We start from the raw sequence: 14,711 nt of genomic DNA, 5'->3' as shown, positions 1-14,711 counted from the left end.
AATCTCCCGACCTCCCCGACTCCCCTGTCGACCAAAGTTTGGGTGACACAGCGACTTTGTGTGGTCCGGGGTGCCTGGACCGGCAAACAGTTGAAACAACATATCAATGGTCTCGATCTGGTCGATCAATGGTCACCTTGTGCTTCTACAATTCCTCCCATGCCTGCAGGACTGCCAAGTACTAGTCAGGACCGACATCACAGTAGCAGCAGCCTATGTCAACAGACAGGAGGGACTGGGCTCTCCCCACTTAGGGCAGCTGGCCCACAAATTATGGACATGGGACAAGGTTCGTTTCTCTAAGAGCCACCTACCTGCAGGGCCCTCTGAACACTGCGGTGGACTTGCTGTCCAGGGGAGGCCCTCAGCCAGGAGAGTGGAGGCTCCATCTGGAGCAGGGTTTCCGTTGTCCGGTAATTGCCGGACATTGGCCGAAAAAAAAAAAGAAATGTCTGAGAAAATTAAAACCCTCCGGTCAAATTGTCCTATTGAAATTGGCTAATAATCCCGTCGCCCTAACACAATCTGAATTTGAGAATAAGTAGCCAATAGGCTACTAATGCAAGAAAACGTCCTTTGGCTATGTTTTAAAGGAACAGGCGCTACCGAAAGTTAGTAAACAACATGCATATGCTGCATTTCAAATAGGAAGTGCACACTTAAAACGTCTGTTAAACAAACAGTAGCCGACCGGTTTGCCCAGGGAGACAGCTCACTGCCCAATGTTCTTCTCCCTGGGGAGGGACAACCCACCACTAGGGACGGATGCTCTGGCTCACCAGTGGCCTCAAGGCCTGCTGTATGCCTTTCCCCCTTTCAGCCTTGTGGAGCTCCCTATTCGGAGACCTGTTGCTGCAGGCACGAGGCACCTTGTTTCACCCCTTCCCACAGGGCCTGAAACTGTGGGCATGGCCCCTGAAAGGGCAGAATTCAGGGCCCTAGGCTTGAAGGGAGCCAGTCATCCAAACATTGGAGTTGGCAAGGGCACCTTCTACCCGTGCGGCATATGCCTTCCGTTTGGACAAGTTTACCTCTTGGTGCGAAGTCCATCAGGTGGACCCCCTCGTTTCCACATCACAGCATATCCCACAGTTCCTGCAAGAGCAGCTGGGCCAGGTTAAATCCGCTGCCCCCCTCAGAGGCATGGTATCCGCAATTAAGGCTTCACGAGTAGGGACGCTGCTGTGCCCTCATTTCACAATTCTTGAAGGGCGCCCAGGGACAAACAGTGTGACCTAAGGTACCAATGGTGCCATTGGCACCTTAGGTAAGAGTGCTGGGGGAATTCCAGCATGCCCCATTCGAACTAATCGAGGCAGTCGAGCTGAAGTGGTTATCACTAAAGACTGCTCTACTTCTAGCAGTCTGCTCAGCAAGGAGAATTGGGGAGCTGCACAACTTATCTGTCCATCAGCAGGGTATATACTGAAGTTCTTCAGTTGAATTTAATACCTTTTAATACCTTCACAATATTTTTTAATACCAACGCGACTTTGAGCTGCAACTGTAGCTGCAACCTTTGGAAATTCAGTGTTGGGGGTAACAAATTATAAAGTAACGGATTACTGTCATTTTGTTACTTAACTTCCTGAGTAAGGAAGTGTAGCAATGCTTACAATTCAAATCAAGTACCTATTATTACAGTTACTGGATACTTTGTTACTATTTTGCTTCAATAAAAACACTGACCTATACACAATTATCTGTTATTTAATCCTAACCCAAGACAAAAATGTATTTCATTGTTATGTGTAGGAAGAGCACACACCACTTCTCCAGCACTACACTCTTTCTATCTCAATCAAGACAAAATGACAAATGAAAATCAGAAAAAGTTTAAAAACAGAAATGTTTAATTAAAGGACTTCTGTAAAAAGGCAAAAGTAAAGTGACGAGTAGAGTAATAAAATAATAATTCCTTTTCAAAAGGAGTAACACATTTCATCACAATTTAACAAGGTAGGCTAATTATAAACTTAACTTGAACACTGGAATCAAAAGCTGCCCAACACTGAGAGACAGACAGAGATACAGAGGGACAGACTGAGAGCGAGATAAAGGCTCTGTAAGGTAGGAGAGAGAGAGAGAGAGAGTGTCTACCTTTGAGTAGTTAGCTCGCAATGTTTAACTTGGGCATAAAGTTTGCTGTCTGATGTCCTTCATTGTAGGCGTACTCACGGCGCTGGTAGCCCTAGCATTGGCAGTGGTTTGCGGGAGAGCGGTGGAGGTTTGTGATAGCTAGCGCAGGACATCGAAATTGGAAGTTGCTCACTACGTCCAGAGGTGGAAAAGTCCAGCTTCAGAAAGGAGAAGTCCTACCACATATCTGTGCCAACCCTTCACTTAAACCAGCTGATTCTAATTACCACAACTCTTCAGCCAAGTGGATCAGCTAATTGGTGAAATCACCAGTGTTAAGTGCACAGGTAGAACCAATCAGGGACTGGGACTAAAAAAAGGCCCTGGACTTTCTTCCAAATTCCACTTATTCACCCGGTGGCCATTACGAGGCTGAGGGGTACACTAGCCATTACACCTCAGTCCAGCAGATGGTGGTGGTAATGCACGTTTGCAAACTGCCAAAAAAAACTCACAGAAAAAGAAGAAGGGTTCACTGGCCTGTTCTTCTTCAGTGAGTTTTTTTTTGTATCAAGTCAAGGCTGTCCAGATGGGTTGTAGAGGCCATCCGACAGGCCTACACAGAAACAGATGGCCCAACTCTACCAGGGCTCCGTGCTCACTCAACAAGGGGCATGGCAACCTCATGGGCACTATGGCGAGGTGCTTCTCTACAGGATGTCTGCAAAGTGGCCACTTGGTCAATGTCCTCAACCGTTGTGAAATACTATTCAATTAACATAGCAGCTAGCCCATCCTTTGGAGAGCGGGTGCTAGCCGCAACCCAGCCCTGAAAGGGACCCTTATTTTTGTGTTCTTGTTACTCTTGCCAACACTGAGGCCCAAGGGGCCCAGTTTATCTTTTTTTTTCAACTCATGCAGCCTTGAGTCTGGCAAGTATCTGAGTTTCTTCACCCCTCCGCTACACCCTTGCGTCTTGCGGGGTTGGTAGGCCCAGGTTGGTAGCCTAGAAATCTAGATGCACCCTAGCGGCGGCAAATCAATTTGCTCAGCCTGTACGTCTAGTAGCAAACCATAGGGATTTCTATTGGCTGACGCCGTTGACGTCATCCAATCACAGCGCTCTATTTTGTTAGAGAGTCTTAAGGCGGGCTTAACAGGATGACGACAGTCCTGCGACGGTGAACAACAAGGAAGGTGGCTATGGCGAACGAAGAGCGGTTGTTTGAATCGGCGTTGGCGTCAACTTTGGAGGAGTTGTGCTTTTCTTTAAAAGTTGAGCAACACAATGCACTTAAGTCATTCCTTTCGAAGAAGGATGTATTTGCCATTTTGCTCTGGCAACGTCATCCTGCTCTTTGTTCTGATTGGTCGTAGCGCTGGCCTATTGCATGCCTAGGCAGTTTGAAAGACAATTCTCTGCCCGCCCGTTGGATTAAGCGAGGTGAATGGGTCGATTTCCAGACTATACATTTCAATGATATAGGATAGCCCGCCAGGCTACCAGGTTGGGCTTAAGGCAGGGAAAACTTCCGTCTGGCAGTGCCATCAGGCCTGGGGGTTTGTAAATAGTTAATTTATCCATCTATCCATCCATCCATCCATCCATCTATCTATCCATCTATCTATTTGCACTAGGTCCGCACGGCCTCCTCACAGGGTGTCCTACAGAGGTTCCCCATACATGGAATATGTAATGGGTGGAGAGATAGTCTCAATACGATAGAGAACGTTCGGTTATGGGTGTAATGGCCCTTTCTATTTGTCTCGTAAATCTGCCGCCCGAGTTGGAAAGTGTAAATTACCCAGCTTTCTTGCGGGATTTCACGCAGGCACGCCCCCTTTACCTCGGAGTACTCGAGGGTACCCCGAGGTGGTCATACGACCTTACGACAAACATGGCTGCGCCCATAGTTGAGATGAGATGACATGTATTTTCTTTGCATTTGTACTGTGTCATTTTAATGTCGATGCAATGCTCTTACACACTAGATTACATTGCTGCTTCAATCCGGTCACCAATTCATGCATTGCACGGTCTTGCTGTGCGTGCAATACAATGTAATGATTTGTTTTCCAGCCGGTTAGCCAGAGGATACATGTAGCACAAAACAATAACAATGACTAGCCTCCTGCTAATGCCTCTCGTGGCTCGAGAGGAACACAACAGCATTTGTTGAAATTGAAATAGGCAAAATTCAGTTACTAAAAAAAGTTTTTTTTAATTAATTCACATTGACCATACCCAGTAAGGGAGAATGAGGGACGTGTTCTCATGTTCTAGATCAATGTCCAGCACCAACGAGACAGCTGCTGCCCTGGTGGCATCCATGTTCTTCCCAAAAAGACTACAAACCCCAGCATTCGCGCTAGCAACTCATTCGTACATGGTGTACGGGTGGGCGTACGATGATTTACGAGTCTAATGGAAAGGGCCATATCCTTTGTTCTCTGAGAGAAGAGACCGTTTGGAGGCGTGTGTCGATCAATATGAAGCACTAGTCCCACGCCAGCACAGGTGTTTTATGCAACACTTATCAAGGGCGTAGCCGGTATAACCGGTGTGTCTTAAACAGTATCCACATTGCACAATCCAGTAGGTCGTGGCGTGGGACTAGTGCTTCATATTAATCGACACACGCCTCCAAACGGTCTCTTCACTCAGAGAACAAAGATTACACCCGTAACCGAACAAGCTATAAAATGATACAATGATATTATATCATTTATTTGTTTATATATTTTATACTTTATATTAGAAGTTCTTACAATTCATCTCATTACAATTACATCAAGCTCTGCAGAAACCTACTAATAACCCATTGATTTGAATCAGGTGTAAAGGGCAAAAACATGAGGTTTATTGCCATACACTCTGGAATGTTGATGGCTGACCTGGATACAGGTGTTAATGTGTGCCAGTGGTGTAGATTAGAATAATAGACAGCCAGGTGCACATGAGGACACTATTCATATGATTCAACTACTACCATACACTCTGGAATGTTGATGGCTGACCTGGGTACAGGTGCTAATACTGTATAATGAGCGACATCCTGGCGCACTGACTGGAGGATACAATTCATATGATAACTGAAAAATATAGTCCACAGTATTGAAACAGATCACCTCAGTATTCGAGTTGAGTCTACTGTGATTATGAAACACCAATTTGACTTGTCTTATGCAAATCTTTCTTTTTTATTTTCCACCCTGAACATGGGCAAAATGCCCCATTGACATCAATATGTTTTATATAGAGTCATCACACTGCCACCTGTGGTTGTATAGAGTAACCTGTGGTAGCTCTATACAAAACATATTGATGTCAATGGTGCATTTTGCCCATGTTCAGGGTGGAAAGTGAAAAAGAAAGATTTGCATAAGACAAGTCAAATTGGTGTCTTTGAAAAGAAAAGATCATGGAGAATAAAGAAAAAAATATTTAAAAAATCTTTGTATATTCCCACAAGGTGTTTGGGTGCTCTGAAAATGAGAACCAAAATGATTTTTTAGACTTGTAAAGTCTGCTGTTCAGACCCTGAAGGAATTTATTTTCTGTTCATTGTTTTTTGTGAGAGTGTTTCTACTTATCTCAGTAAGGAAAATAAATCAAGAGCCTATGTTGAGTACAAATATGTCTTCTGAAGGCTTAAACAGAGCCCATCCAAAAACTCCAATAAAATTTGTATCAACTTTGAGGGACAGCTATGACCATGCAGGATAATCCAGACCAAACGTGACGATTTTGCTACATACTATTCCTATTTATGTACCAGCATGCAAAATTTGAGCCTTCTACATGGTTTAGTTCTTGCGCTGTGGGCTTGTGAACTTTGACAAAAAAAAGAGGCCGAACAAAATCGACACCCCCCTCCCTGGCTGTATCTTGGAAAGTATTGATCTTACATAAGAGTAATTTTACAGTGTGTCTCCTGGTTAACATAGGTACACCTGGTAATTTTTTCTGAATTTTTTGAGACCTAAGTGCGTGGGCCCTGGTTGAATTGACGTGGAATGACCCTTTGGGAAGTTGTGTCAGCGCATTTCCAGATAAAATAAAATTAACCCACTGGTTCTTCAGAGGCTCGGATGAAGGAACTAAAAAAAGACTTTTGTAATCATTTGTACATCCAAACACTGAGCAATTGGCATGCTTTGCTCGTTTGCAAGCCATGATGTCTCTTGAGGAAAAACAATATGCTGGCAGCCACAGTGGGCGTAACTCATTTTCTCATGAGAGGGCAAAGCAGAAGAAAGGGGAGGTAACATTTCCCCCTATGACCATCTGAGCTTTCACTTTCTCAAAGGCGGGATAGGCATGGCTTGGTTCACTTATCACTTATTTCTAGCCACTGGGGGAACTCGTATTAATGTTACAAAAAACCCTCATAAAGTGAAATTGTCATGCCATGGGACCTTTAAGGGAACAGTTATGTGGTAACAAGGTGGAGAGGAGATGGTGGTGGATTTCCGCAGGTCTAAGCCCACTCTGCTAACAGTCTCCATTGATGGGGTCAATGTTGAGGTGGTAAACACCTACAAGTATCTGGGTCTCCACCTGGACAATAAACTGGACTGGTCAGCCAACACTGACGCACTCTACAAGAAAGGGCAGAGCAGGCTGTACTTCCTGAGGAGGCTGCGGTCCTTCAATGTGTGCAGCAAGCTCCTCAGGATGTTCTACCAGTCTGTTGTTGCCAGCGTCCTCTTCTATGCAGTGGTATGTTGGGGAGGAAGCACAAGGAAGAAGGATGCATAACCCCTCCCTCCATGCCACACTTATACCTTTCTTAATATAGCTATTTATATAGATATATAGACTTTATTCTTGCACTGTTGCACTGTTTGACTTACTCATTTGCACCATCACCATGACACTCATTCACACAGAGCACCTTACCTTACCTTATGCATAGAATCACAGGCTCAGTCCCTGCCTCAGTCATTGCAAGCACCTTTTGATTGATTAATCACCCACTATGTGGATACTGTTTTTTTAGAATTGATTTAGATTAAGTGTTATTTAGTATAATTTGTACTTTGTATTATAATTTTGTATTTTAGTATATTTAGTATATTCTTTATCTTCTACTGTCCTTATTGTGTTTTTTTATATTGTAGCGATCTCACCCTCAGACAAGATTCACCTTTGGCCAGGACGGCCATTTATTGGAACAGGAAGACTCAGACGCACACAGACAACTACATAGGGCAACACAGGGGTAGTCTCAGCCGCACATGCTACACACAATAAGGGTTTACTACACACATCACCACGAGGATAAGCACATGAGGTACAACCAAAGAGACTAACACGCTAACAAATACACAACATGCTAAACGTAACTACAACTATTATAATCGACATTACACATTCTAGCATTCACTCGCACTGCATTCTGGGAGACACTCATTCCACGTTAAACATGTACATCCACCGACGCTACATAACCCCCTCCCGAGCCATTGTCGTCCCCGGCAATGACAGCTCAGCTCACCGCTCGCGGCTGCGTCGGTGTCAGTCCCAGTGCTTAGTCCAAGTGACCGGAAAGCCTCCGGCTGCACGATAACCCATCCCGACTGGAAGGGCTCTCGGCTGCCTCTGTCACGTCAGTTCTCCCCCGAACAAGCACCAGAACCGGCCAGACGTGGGGTCGTGGTGTCGCTTGGGCCCTCAGTTTCCCGCCGTGCAGCTGCACTACCTCAAACAGCAGCAAACAGTCCCACTGCAAGCCGAACCCCCGGATACGCTGGAACCCCTGGACGTTCGGTAGCCCCCTCTGGCTACTGTGACAGCTCGTGGCCGTTGCCACCTGTCCACAGTGTGCCGATCTCCAGGCGGTCAGCAGTCCACGTCGAGGTCCCTCCTCGCGCTGCCCTCTTGTAGAACTTTTGTCGGCTGTCTCTCGAGCACAACGATGCTCCACTGTGGCGGGAAATGGAGACCCCGACCCTCTCAGCAGGCTCGGGACACACAGAAACTCACACACAAAACATGAAAAACTTTGCGCAGACTTGCGTCAACCGGAACGTGCGCACTTAAAATCTCAAACAGTACACAAAACGATAGCTCCCAAGGCTCTACAGGTCGACGTTACCCTCTTGGTCACTAGCTGGAGCACCGCAAGCTCCCGAACTAGCAGCTATGACTCCATCACACTCTCGACCGGCAGCTGACGCTCTGGAAGTTCTTCCATAGCTGGCGGTGTAAATCCGGCCGCTGTGGTCGTGTTCCAAGGTCGTCAGAGAGTTCGCGCTCTCTATGGATGAGATCCTCGGATGACGGCAGCATCGACATCGGCGTCGAGCCGGGAACTCCTCAGCCGGGGCCGCTTCCTCCAGCGCTGGCAGCTCTCGTCGGCTGTGCAGGGCTGGTCCCGCTGGTCGCCTGCACAGGTCCCGCGCCGGGCCGTCAGGTCCTCCATCCTCCGAAGTGGCGAGCTCGGCGAGCTGGCTAGTCCTTAAAAGGACCATTGGAACATCTGCTGAGGTCCGCCGCCATCTTGCTGGTCTGGTCTTCGGCCTTCTTCTCCGTCTTGATCTGGCGTAGATCTTCGCGCCCCATCCCACTTCTGACACCAATGTAGCGATCTCACCCTCAGACAAGATTCACCTTTGGCCAGGACGGCCATTTATTGGAACAGGAAGACTCATATGGACACAGCCAACTACATAGGGCAACACAGGGGTAGTCTCAGCCGCACATGCTACACACAATAAGGGTTTACTACACACATCACCACGAGGATAAGCACATGAGGTACAACCAAAGAGACTAACACGCTAACAAATACACAACATGCTAAACGTAACTACAACTATTATAATCGACATTACACATTCTAGCATTCACTCGCACTGCATTCTGGGAGACACTCATTCCACGTTAAACATGTACATCCACCGACGCTACAATATTGTATACTTTTAATTACTTTTTCTGCTGTTAGTGAATGTGTGTGTGTTGTCTGTATGCTACTGAGACCTTGAATTTCCCCTGGGGATCAATAAAGTATCTACCTATCTATCTATCTATCTAACAAAACAAGATCGGTTTCCGAAATGCCATAGCTTTCTGTGTGTTGGAATATCTGCTTGAGATGTTTGCTTGTGTATTACACCATCCGGGGAACTGCATTTTGTTTATGTACTGTGTGCGACTTTCTACTTTTCTGTCAAGATCAGTAGGCTACAGTATAGGAACGGTGCAGTACAGCCATTTCGGCATCTGCCTGCTTGCGTTTCTTTATCCAAATGAACAGGGTGTCATGCCACTCTTGTCAGCAGGTGGCAGCACACTGTACTGATTATTTATTTTGGTGCTGGTCTGCTAAATCTTTCTGCATGAGGAAACAATAGGAAGTAGACCAATCGGTTTTCACGTAGATTCTTATACATTTCTATTCACATGAAAATTATGTATCTCAGCATTATTAAATTAAACAATAAATACGGTGCCGTTAATTGGGACAAAACGTGACTTTTAAAAACGGAACTGAACTAACTGAGCCGATTTCAACCGCGCATCAAATCAAGTAACACCACCCCGTGTGACAACAAACCACGACCACGCTGGAGACAGACATGCTGGATAAGACACAACTGACTCTGTAACGTTTCACACGTGTATAAAGTATTATTGTGGTCTCCCTTAAATACCTGTTAAAACAAAATGGTTGGGAAAATAAAGCGAATCCGACAGAAGCTTCACCAGGATGCTGTCAAGGTTGACCACTCTCAAAGTGGTCTCGAGAAACCACCTTTACCTGCTGAAGTAAAGGGACTTGTGTTGCCTGGAATAAGCAAGGGATTTGATTTAAACCAGATAACAAACAAGAGCGACAATTACAAAGAACTATCTTTAAAGGTAGGTTGCGTTGGGATATCCGAGAATGCTCATCTCAGTTCAGATTTCAGTTCAAATATGGGGCGGTGGTAGTGTAGTGGTTAAGGAGCTGGGCTAGCGTGCAGTAGCCTGAAAGTTGTCGGTTCAATTCCCAGCTTCCACCGTTGGGCCCTTAACCCCAAGTTGCTCCGGGCACCGTGATCCCTTGTAATATAGCTGACAAGTCACTTTGGTCAAGAAGTGTCTGCTAAATGTAATGTAAATACGGATACATCGAAGTAGCTGCTTTTCTCAGCTACTCAGTCTAATCACATATTGGGCTACCAGTACCGTGATGGTAGGACTGCAATCAGTTAACGTTAATCCATTATGCGTTGTGAACTATTAAATTAAACGCCCATCATTATGATTGCAGCGTCTTAACCTGGAATATGTTCTGCTTTACAGACTATATTTGGACAAAAAGGCATGTGAGAACATATCCTTAAATACCGATCGACATTTTCACCACTTTCTGACATTTTTTTTCTGATCGAGTAACTATCGATTGTGAAAATAAGTAGCAGATTTATCAACAAACAACACCCTAGTTACACATTGATGATGACAGGTCGTTCTCTCATTCTCTGCAGAGTTCATTTCCAGCTGGCATATTTGCTGGAACAAAAATCACACCTGAGGCTCTTGTACAGACTTTGAAGTATGATGAGCCCTCTAAGTCCACAGCATCTGCTATCCAGACAGGTGTGTATCTGGTACTTCATCCTCTGTGATGACACACACACACACACACACACACACACACACACACACACTCTATCTCAATTAGTTTTTTAAGGACTAAGGAGGAGAACATCACCCGCCATCCCATTGAGTTTTCATAGTTGGTCTACCTTGCTCTGACGTGATAATATTAGCTCCCCACTAGATGTCAGTGTTTACCAGGACAATGTTTACCCCTGTTTGGTTTAAGAGCTGAGTATTGGCATTGGAAATTCATTCAGTACCAGACCTGAAAACATTCTCTTGAGTATTACCCCCCAGCTCTACAGTGTACAATGTATGTATTCAGCAAAGTCTGTAGCATTAAGTGGCCTACATTTTTTTATCTTCTTGCATAGGAGGCAACTACAGTGAGTATTAAAGACCTGAGCTATTTTTAGTCACAGCATTGTGTATATATATATAGCTTATGCATGAAAAGCAGGATCCAACATCATCAGCATTTACAGCCTCACTTATTGTACTGTGGTTTCCTTGTGTGTGTCTGTGTGTGCGTGTGCAGTACTGCTTTTGCCTTGTCAGTAGACACTCCCTTCCCCTCCCTCCTTTACACCTGTCAGGTACATCATCGTGGTGCACACTCACCCTTTCTTCCCAAGGTGCTGCAGCGAGGGTGGTCTAACTGCTCTCTAAACGCTGTGATTTTTTGTCATGCTGTCTTTTAGTATTTGTACTGTGTGTGTTATTGTCACGCTCGGAGGGGACAGTTCCCGTGTAAAGACGTGCGAGAGCTCATCATAGACGTGTGGGAGGACCACACTAGCGTTCTCGCCCACTCTGACTCGCTGGTCGGCACTCTTGAGTTGCTTAATACTTCTGACTTGCTCTCTCCCGCGGCTACTGTCTGACTAAAATAGCACTCGTCTGCTGCTGCTGCAGCAGCCCATCTCTGTCTCTTTCTATGCGATTCTATGCGAGTATTACTTATTGCTGCACTACTTTTATGCCAGTAGTCAAATACCTTAGTTGTTTCCCTTTTTGTAAGTCGCTTTGGATAAAAGTGTCAGCTAAATGACTTAATGTGCCTTTCTCTCCTGTATTGCCCCTCCTATTTGCCCTCTCTCTCCTTTTCTCTCTCTCTCTCTCCCCTTCTCTCTCTCTCTTCCTCTTTCGCTCTCTCTCTCTCTCTCCCTCCCACTTTCGCTCTCACTAGCACACTTGCAGGCTTTTTTACTCTCTCTTACTTAAGTATGACTAGACACACACACTCATGTGTGCATCCTCATCCATGACCCTCAGCATGCTCACACACACACACATACACATATGCAAGCTCCTGTTCTTGAGAGCTTTGACTGTGCTCACTCTAGGTGTGTGTGTGTGTGTGTGTGTGTGTGTGTGTGTGTGTGTGTGGGTGAAGATGCTACAGGTCACCTACAGGTCACAGAGTAAGTGAATGGGTAGTGAGTGTGTATGCTCTCGCTCTGTGATTTTCCCTCTGTGATGAGTTTGTGTATTTCTCCCTCCTCCTGTGCATCTCCTTTCCTATATTTGATGAACTGACACTGCTGGCATCTTCCAGCACAAAATTGAATGAAACTAATGAAAGCAATATTAGCAATGAAAGAGTAACTGGGCTGCTCATTATTTGTGTGAAATTGAAATGAGTTGGCCTTTGAGAATAATTTCTACCTTGTTGCCGTAGTGATGGACTGCTTTCCTCTCCAGAATTGTCTCTCTTTCTTTCCCTGACGAGAGATCATGCCCCTGTTAACCCCGGAAGCACACTTCTCTAAACTTTCGGCTAGTTCGAACAGGCGTTTCAGACTGTAGTGGTTTCTACTGCCGGGTATTGTGACCTACTATTGCGGAGGGCTGTGGTGGATTTGACCCGCATTGGGCTCAGATCTGGCAACCTCAGGGACTCTATTTACCCTGCCTGTGTGTCTGTCTGTCTGATTCTGTGTGTCCATTCACATAGCATAAAACTGCTGCTCCGAATTTGCATACAAGGTAGAGGGGCTCCTCTGAACCTACTCATATTATCATGTTTTCTCCTTTAAAAAAGAAGAGAGGTTTTGCTATTGTTTTTCTTCTCTTGTTTTTCCAAACTTTTAGTTATTTTTTCTACTAAAGATTAGCAAGGGAGTAGCTCATAGGTTTGGACTGGAGCCTATGGTAGGTGGCTTATTTGTTCTTTAGAGATTCTTTAGATCATGTCGGGCAACTCACTTTTAACTCCAATTTCCCTGTCAATGTTTCAGTCACACTTGCGACAGCACCCTGTTGTACTTACAACATACATACAACAACATACTTTAGGGCAGTGTAGTTGAGGAATGTCATGTATAGGCTTAGACTAGAGCTGGGGGCCAATAGACTAGAGCTGGGGGCCAATTCTGCCAACGTCATCTGATTGGAGGGCCGGCTACAGTATTTCTGAAAATGCAATGTTCTTTGTTTCAAATACCACACACAACTGCAAACAGAAAGTGCAAGTGTTTTTATCTAGTTTTAGACACCTGTGCTAGCAACCTTAGTTTATAAATAAAATAATGATAAAATAAATATTAATACAAATTATAAAACAAAACAGGTATGTGTGTGTTTCACACCAAATAAAAATATAACTTTTTTAAACCTGGCAAACTATAGGCGTCAGGGTTAAGAAAGCAACACCATTGGATTTTTATATCAAAATGTCAAAAGGCCATGGCTTGAAAGTGGTCAGAGATAAAGTCCTACTGTAAATGTAAAAATCTTTGAGTAAAACAAAAGTTTATGAAGGGGGTAAATTTACCCATCTAATTTGCCACTGGATGGCAAGCACCTCAAATTATGCACCTTTCTAAATACTGGATGAACATATTTGAGCAGGTTTACTTTCCTTTTTTCATATTACCCACATAACAAATTAACAGGAAAACACCTAAGATGTATACCAACACCTAAGATGTATATGGTTTCTAAACCACAAGGCCTACAATAAAGTATTCTGGTCAAATCAGTTCCTATTGCGGGTAATCAGAAGTTTGCATCATATTAGGGTGACTTTGTAGTTTAGAGCCCTACTAGCCCTGCTGTCTGTACCACGTCCATTACGGACACTATCATCACGATTACCACTGCAACCTCCAAGCTATGTTGGGCAGAGGGTCGAAATAAGCATGGTATGCTTAGTGGACACCGTCGTATACACGCAGACAGCACCCAGCACCTCCATTCAATAGACGATCGATCGATCATAATCTCCAAAAGGATATTCTCCTTCAGATTTAGAATAGGTGAATAGCATAGCCTACCTAAGACTTCATCACACGTAAACGTTTTTCAACATTTGGTGTAGGCCTATTTCTGCTTAATTTCTGCTTCAATTTATGCAACACTATGGCCTGCATCGCTTCTGCGTCATTACAAATGCACGTCTTTGTGTTTCTCGCGTGTAATAGCCTACAAGTATTTCCTGAAAACTTTGCGCAGCGATTTTGGGTTTGAATGAAGCTCTGGATGTCTAGCACATAGTGGAGCAGAGTACAAATGAGATTTGTCACCGTACTTGGAACTATCGTCTATTTTAACCAGTATCGTTGTTTGTCGCAATTAAAAATAGTCTCAAGGGCCGGATTACATTATTATTTTGACCTACGTCGCGGGCCGGAATTGGGCCGGACGCGGGCCGGGTGTTTGAGACCTCTGACTTAGACTATTCTATTGTCCATCAGACTTACTTAGGGACCGTTCGTTATTTATAAATGGGGTCACCGGAGGGATTTTGAGTGCTTCAATCAAAAGTTGCATGACCCTCCCCTGCCTGCAAGAAAATTTTCAAGGACCCTCCAACAGTCTTTTGAAAAAAGACATGACCCTCCCCGGCCTAACGTCGATACCTAGCGCTATGGAGCGCTATGAAAACACATCGACTCAAGCAATCGTTCTAAACTCACCCTCTGCTTTCTGATCTTACACATCACACTTCACCAAGATGGTGGCATTTCTGTAGATTTACTCACTAACATTGTTGTGGAAACACGATAAGCATGGAAACTAAATGCACACTTCC

General features: G+C 44.8%; 1 protein-coding gene across 1 annotated transcript in view; it reads left to right on the top strand.

Moving 5' to 3' along the window:
- The first annotated feature begins 9,642 nt into the window (after nucleotides 1-9,642).
- slx9 (SLX9 ribosome biogenesis factor) overlaps nucleotides 9,643-14,711 on the top strand; it is a 31,803-nt gene continuing 26,734 nt past the window's right edge. The window contains exons 1-2 of the mRNA XM_076303335.1: nucleotides 9,643-9,949; nucleotides 10,561-10,672. Coding sequence (XP_076159450.1) covers nucleotides 9,755-9,949; nucleotides 10,561-10,672 — 307 coding nt within the window. The 5' untranslated portion in view covers nucleotides 9,643-9,754. The remainder of the gene's footprint in view (nucleotides 9,950-10,560; nucleotides 10,673-14,711) is intronic.

This window comes from Alosa pseudoharengus, unplaced genomic scaffold, assembly GCF_046254945.1.
Source record: "Alosa pseudoharengus isolate Yale_2024_CS ecotype anadromous, Long Island Sound unplaced genomic scaffold, YU_APseudo_1.1 YU_APseudo_1.1_scf_24, whole genome shotgun sequence".
NCBI lineage: Eukaryota > Metazoa > Chordata > Actinopteri > Clupeiformes > Clupeidae > Alosa > Alosa pseudoharengus.
Note: the sequence above shows the minus strand (reverse complement) of the source record. Positions and strands in the feature narration are given on the sequence as shown.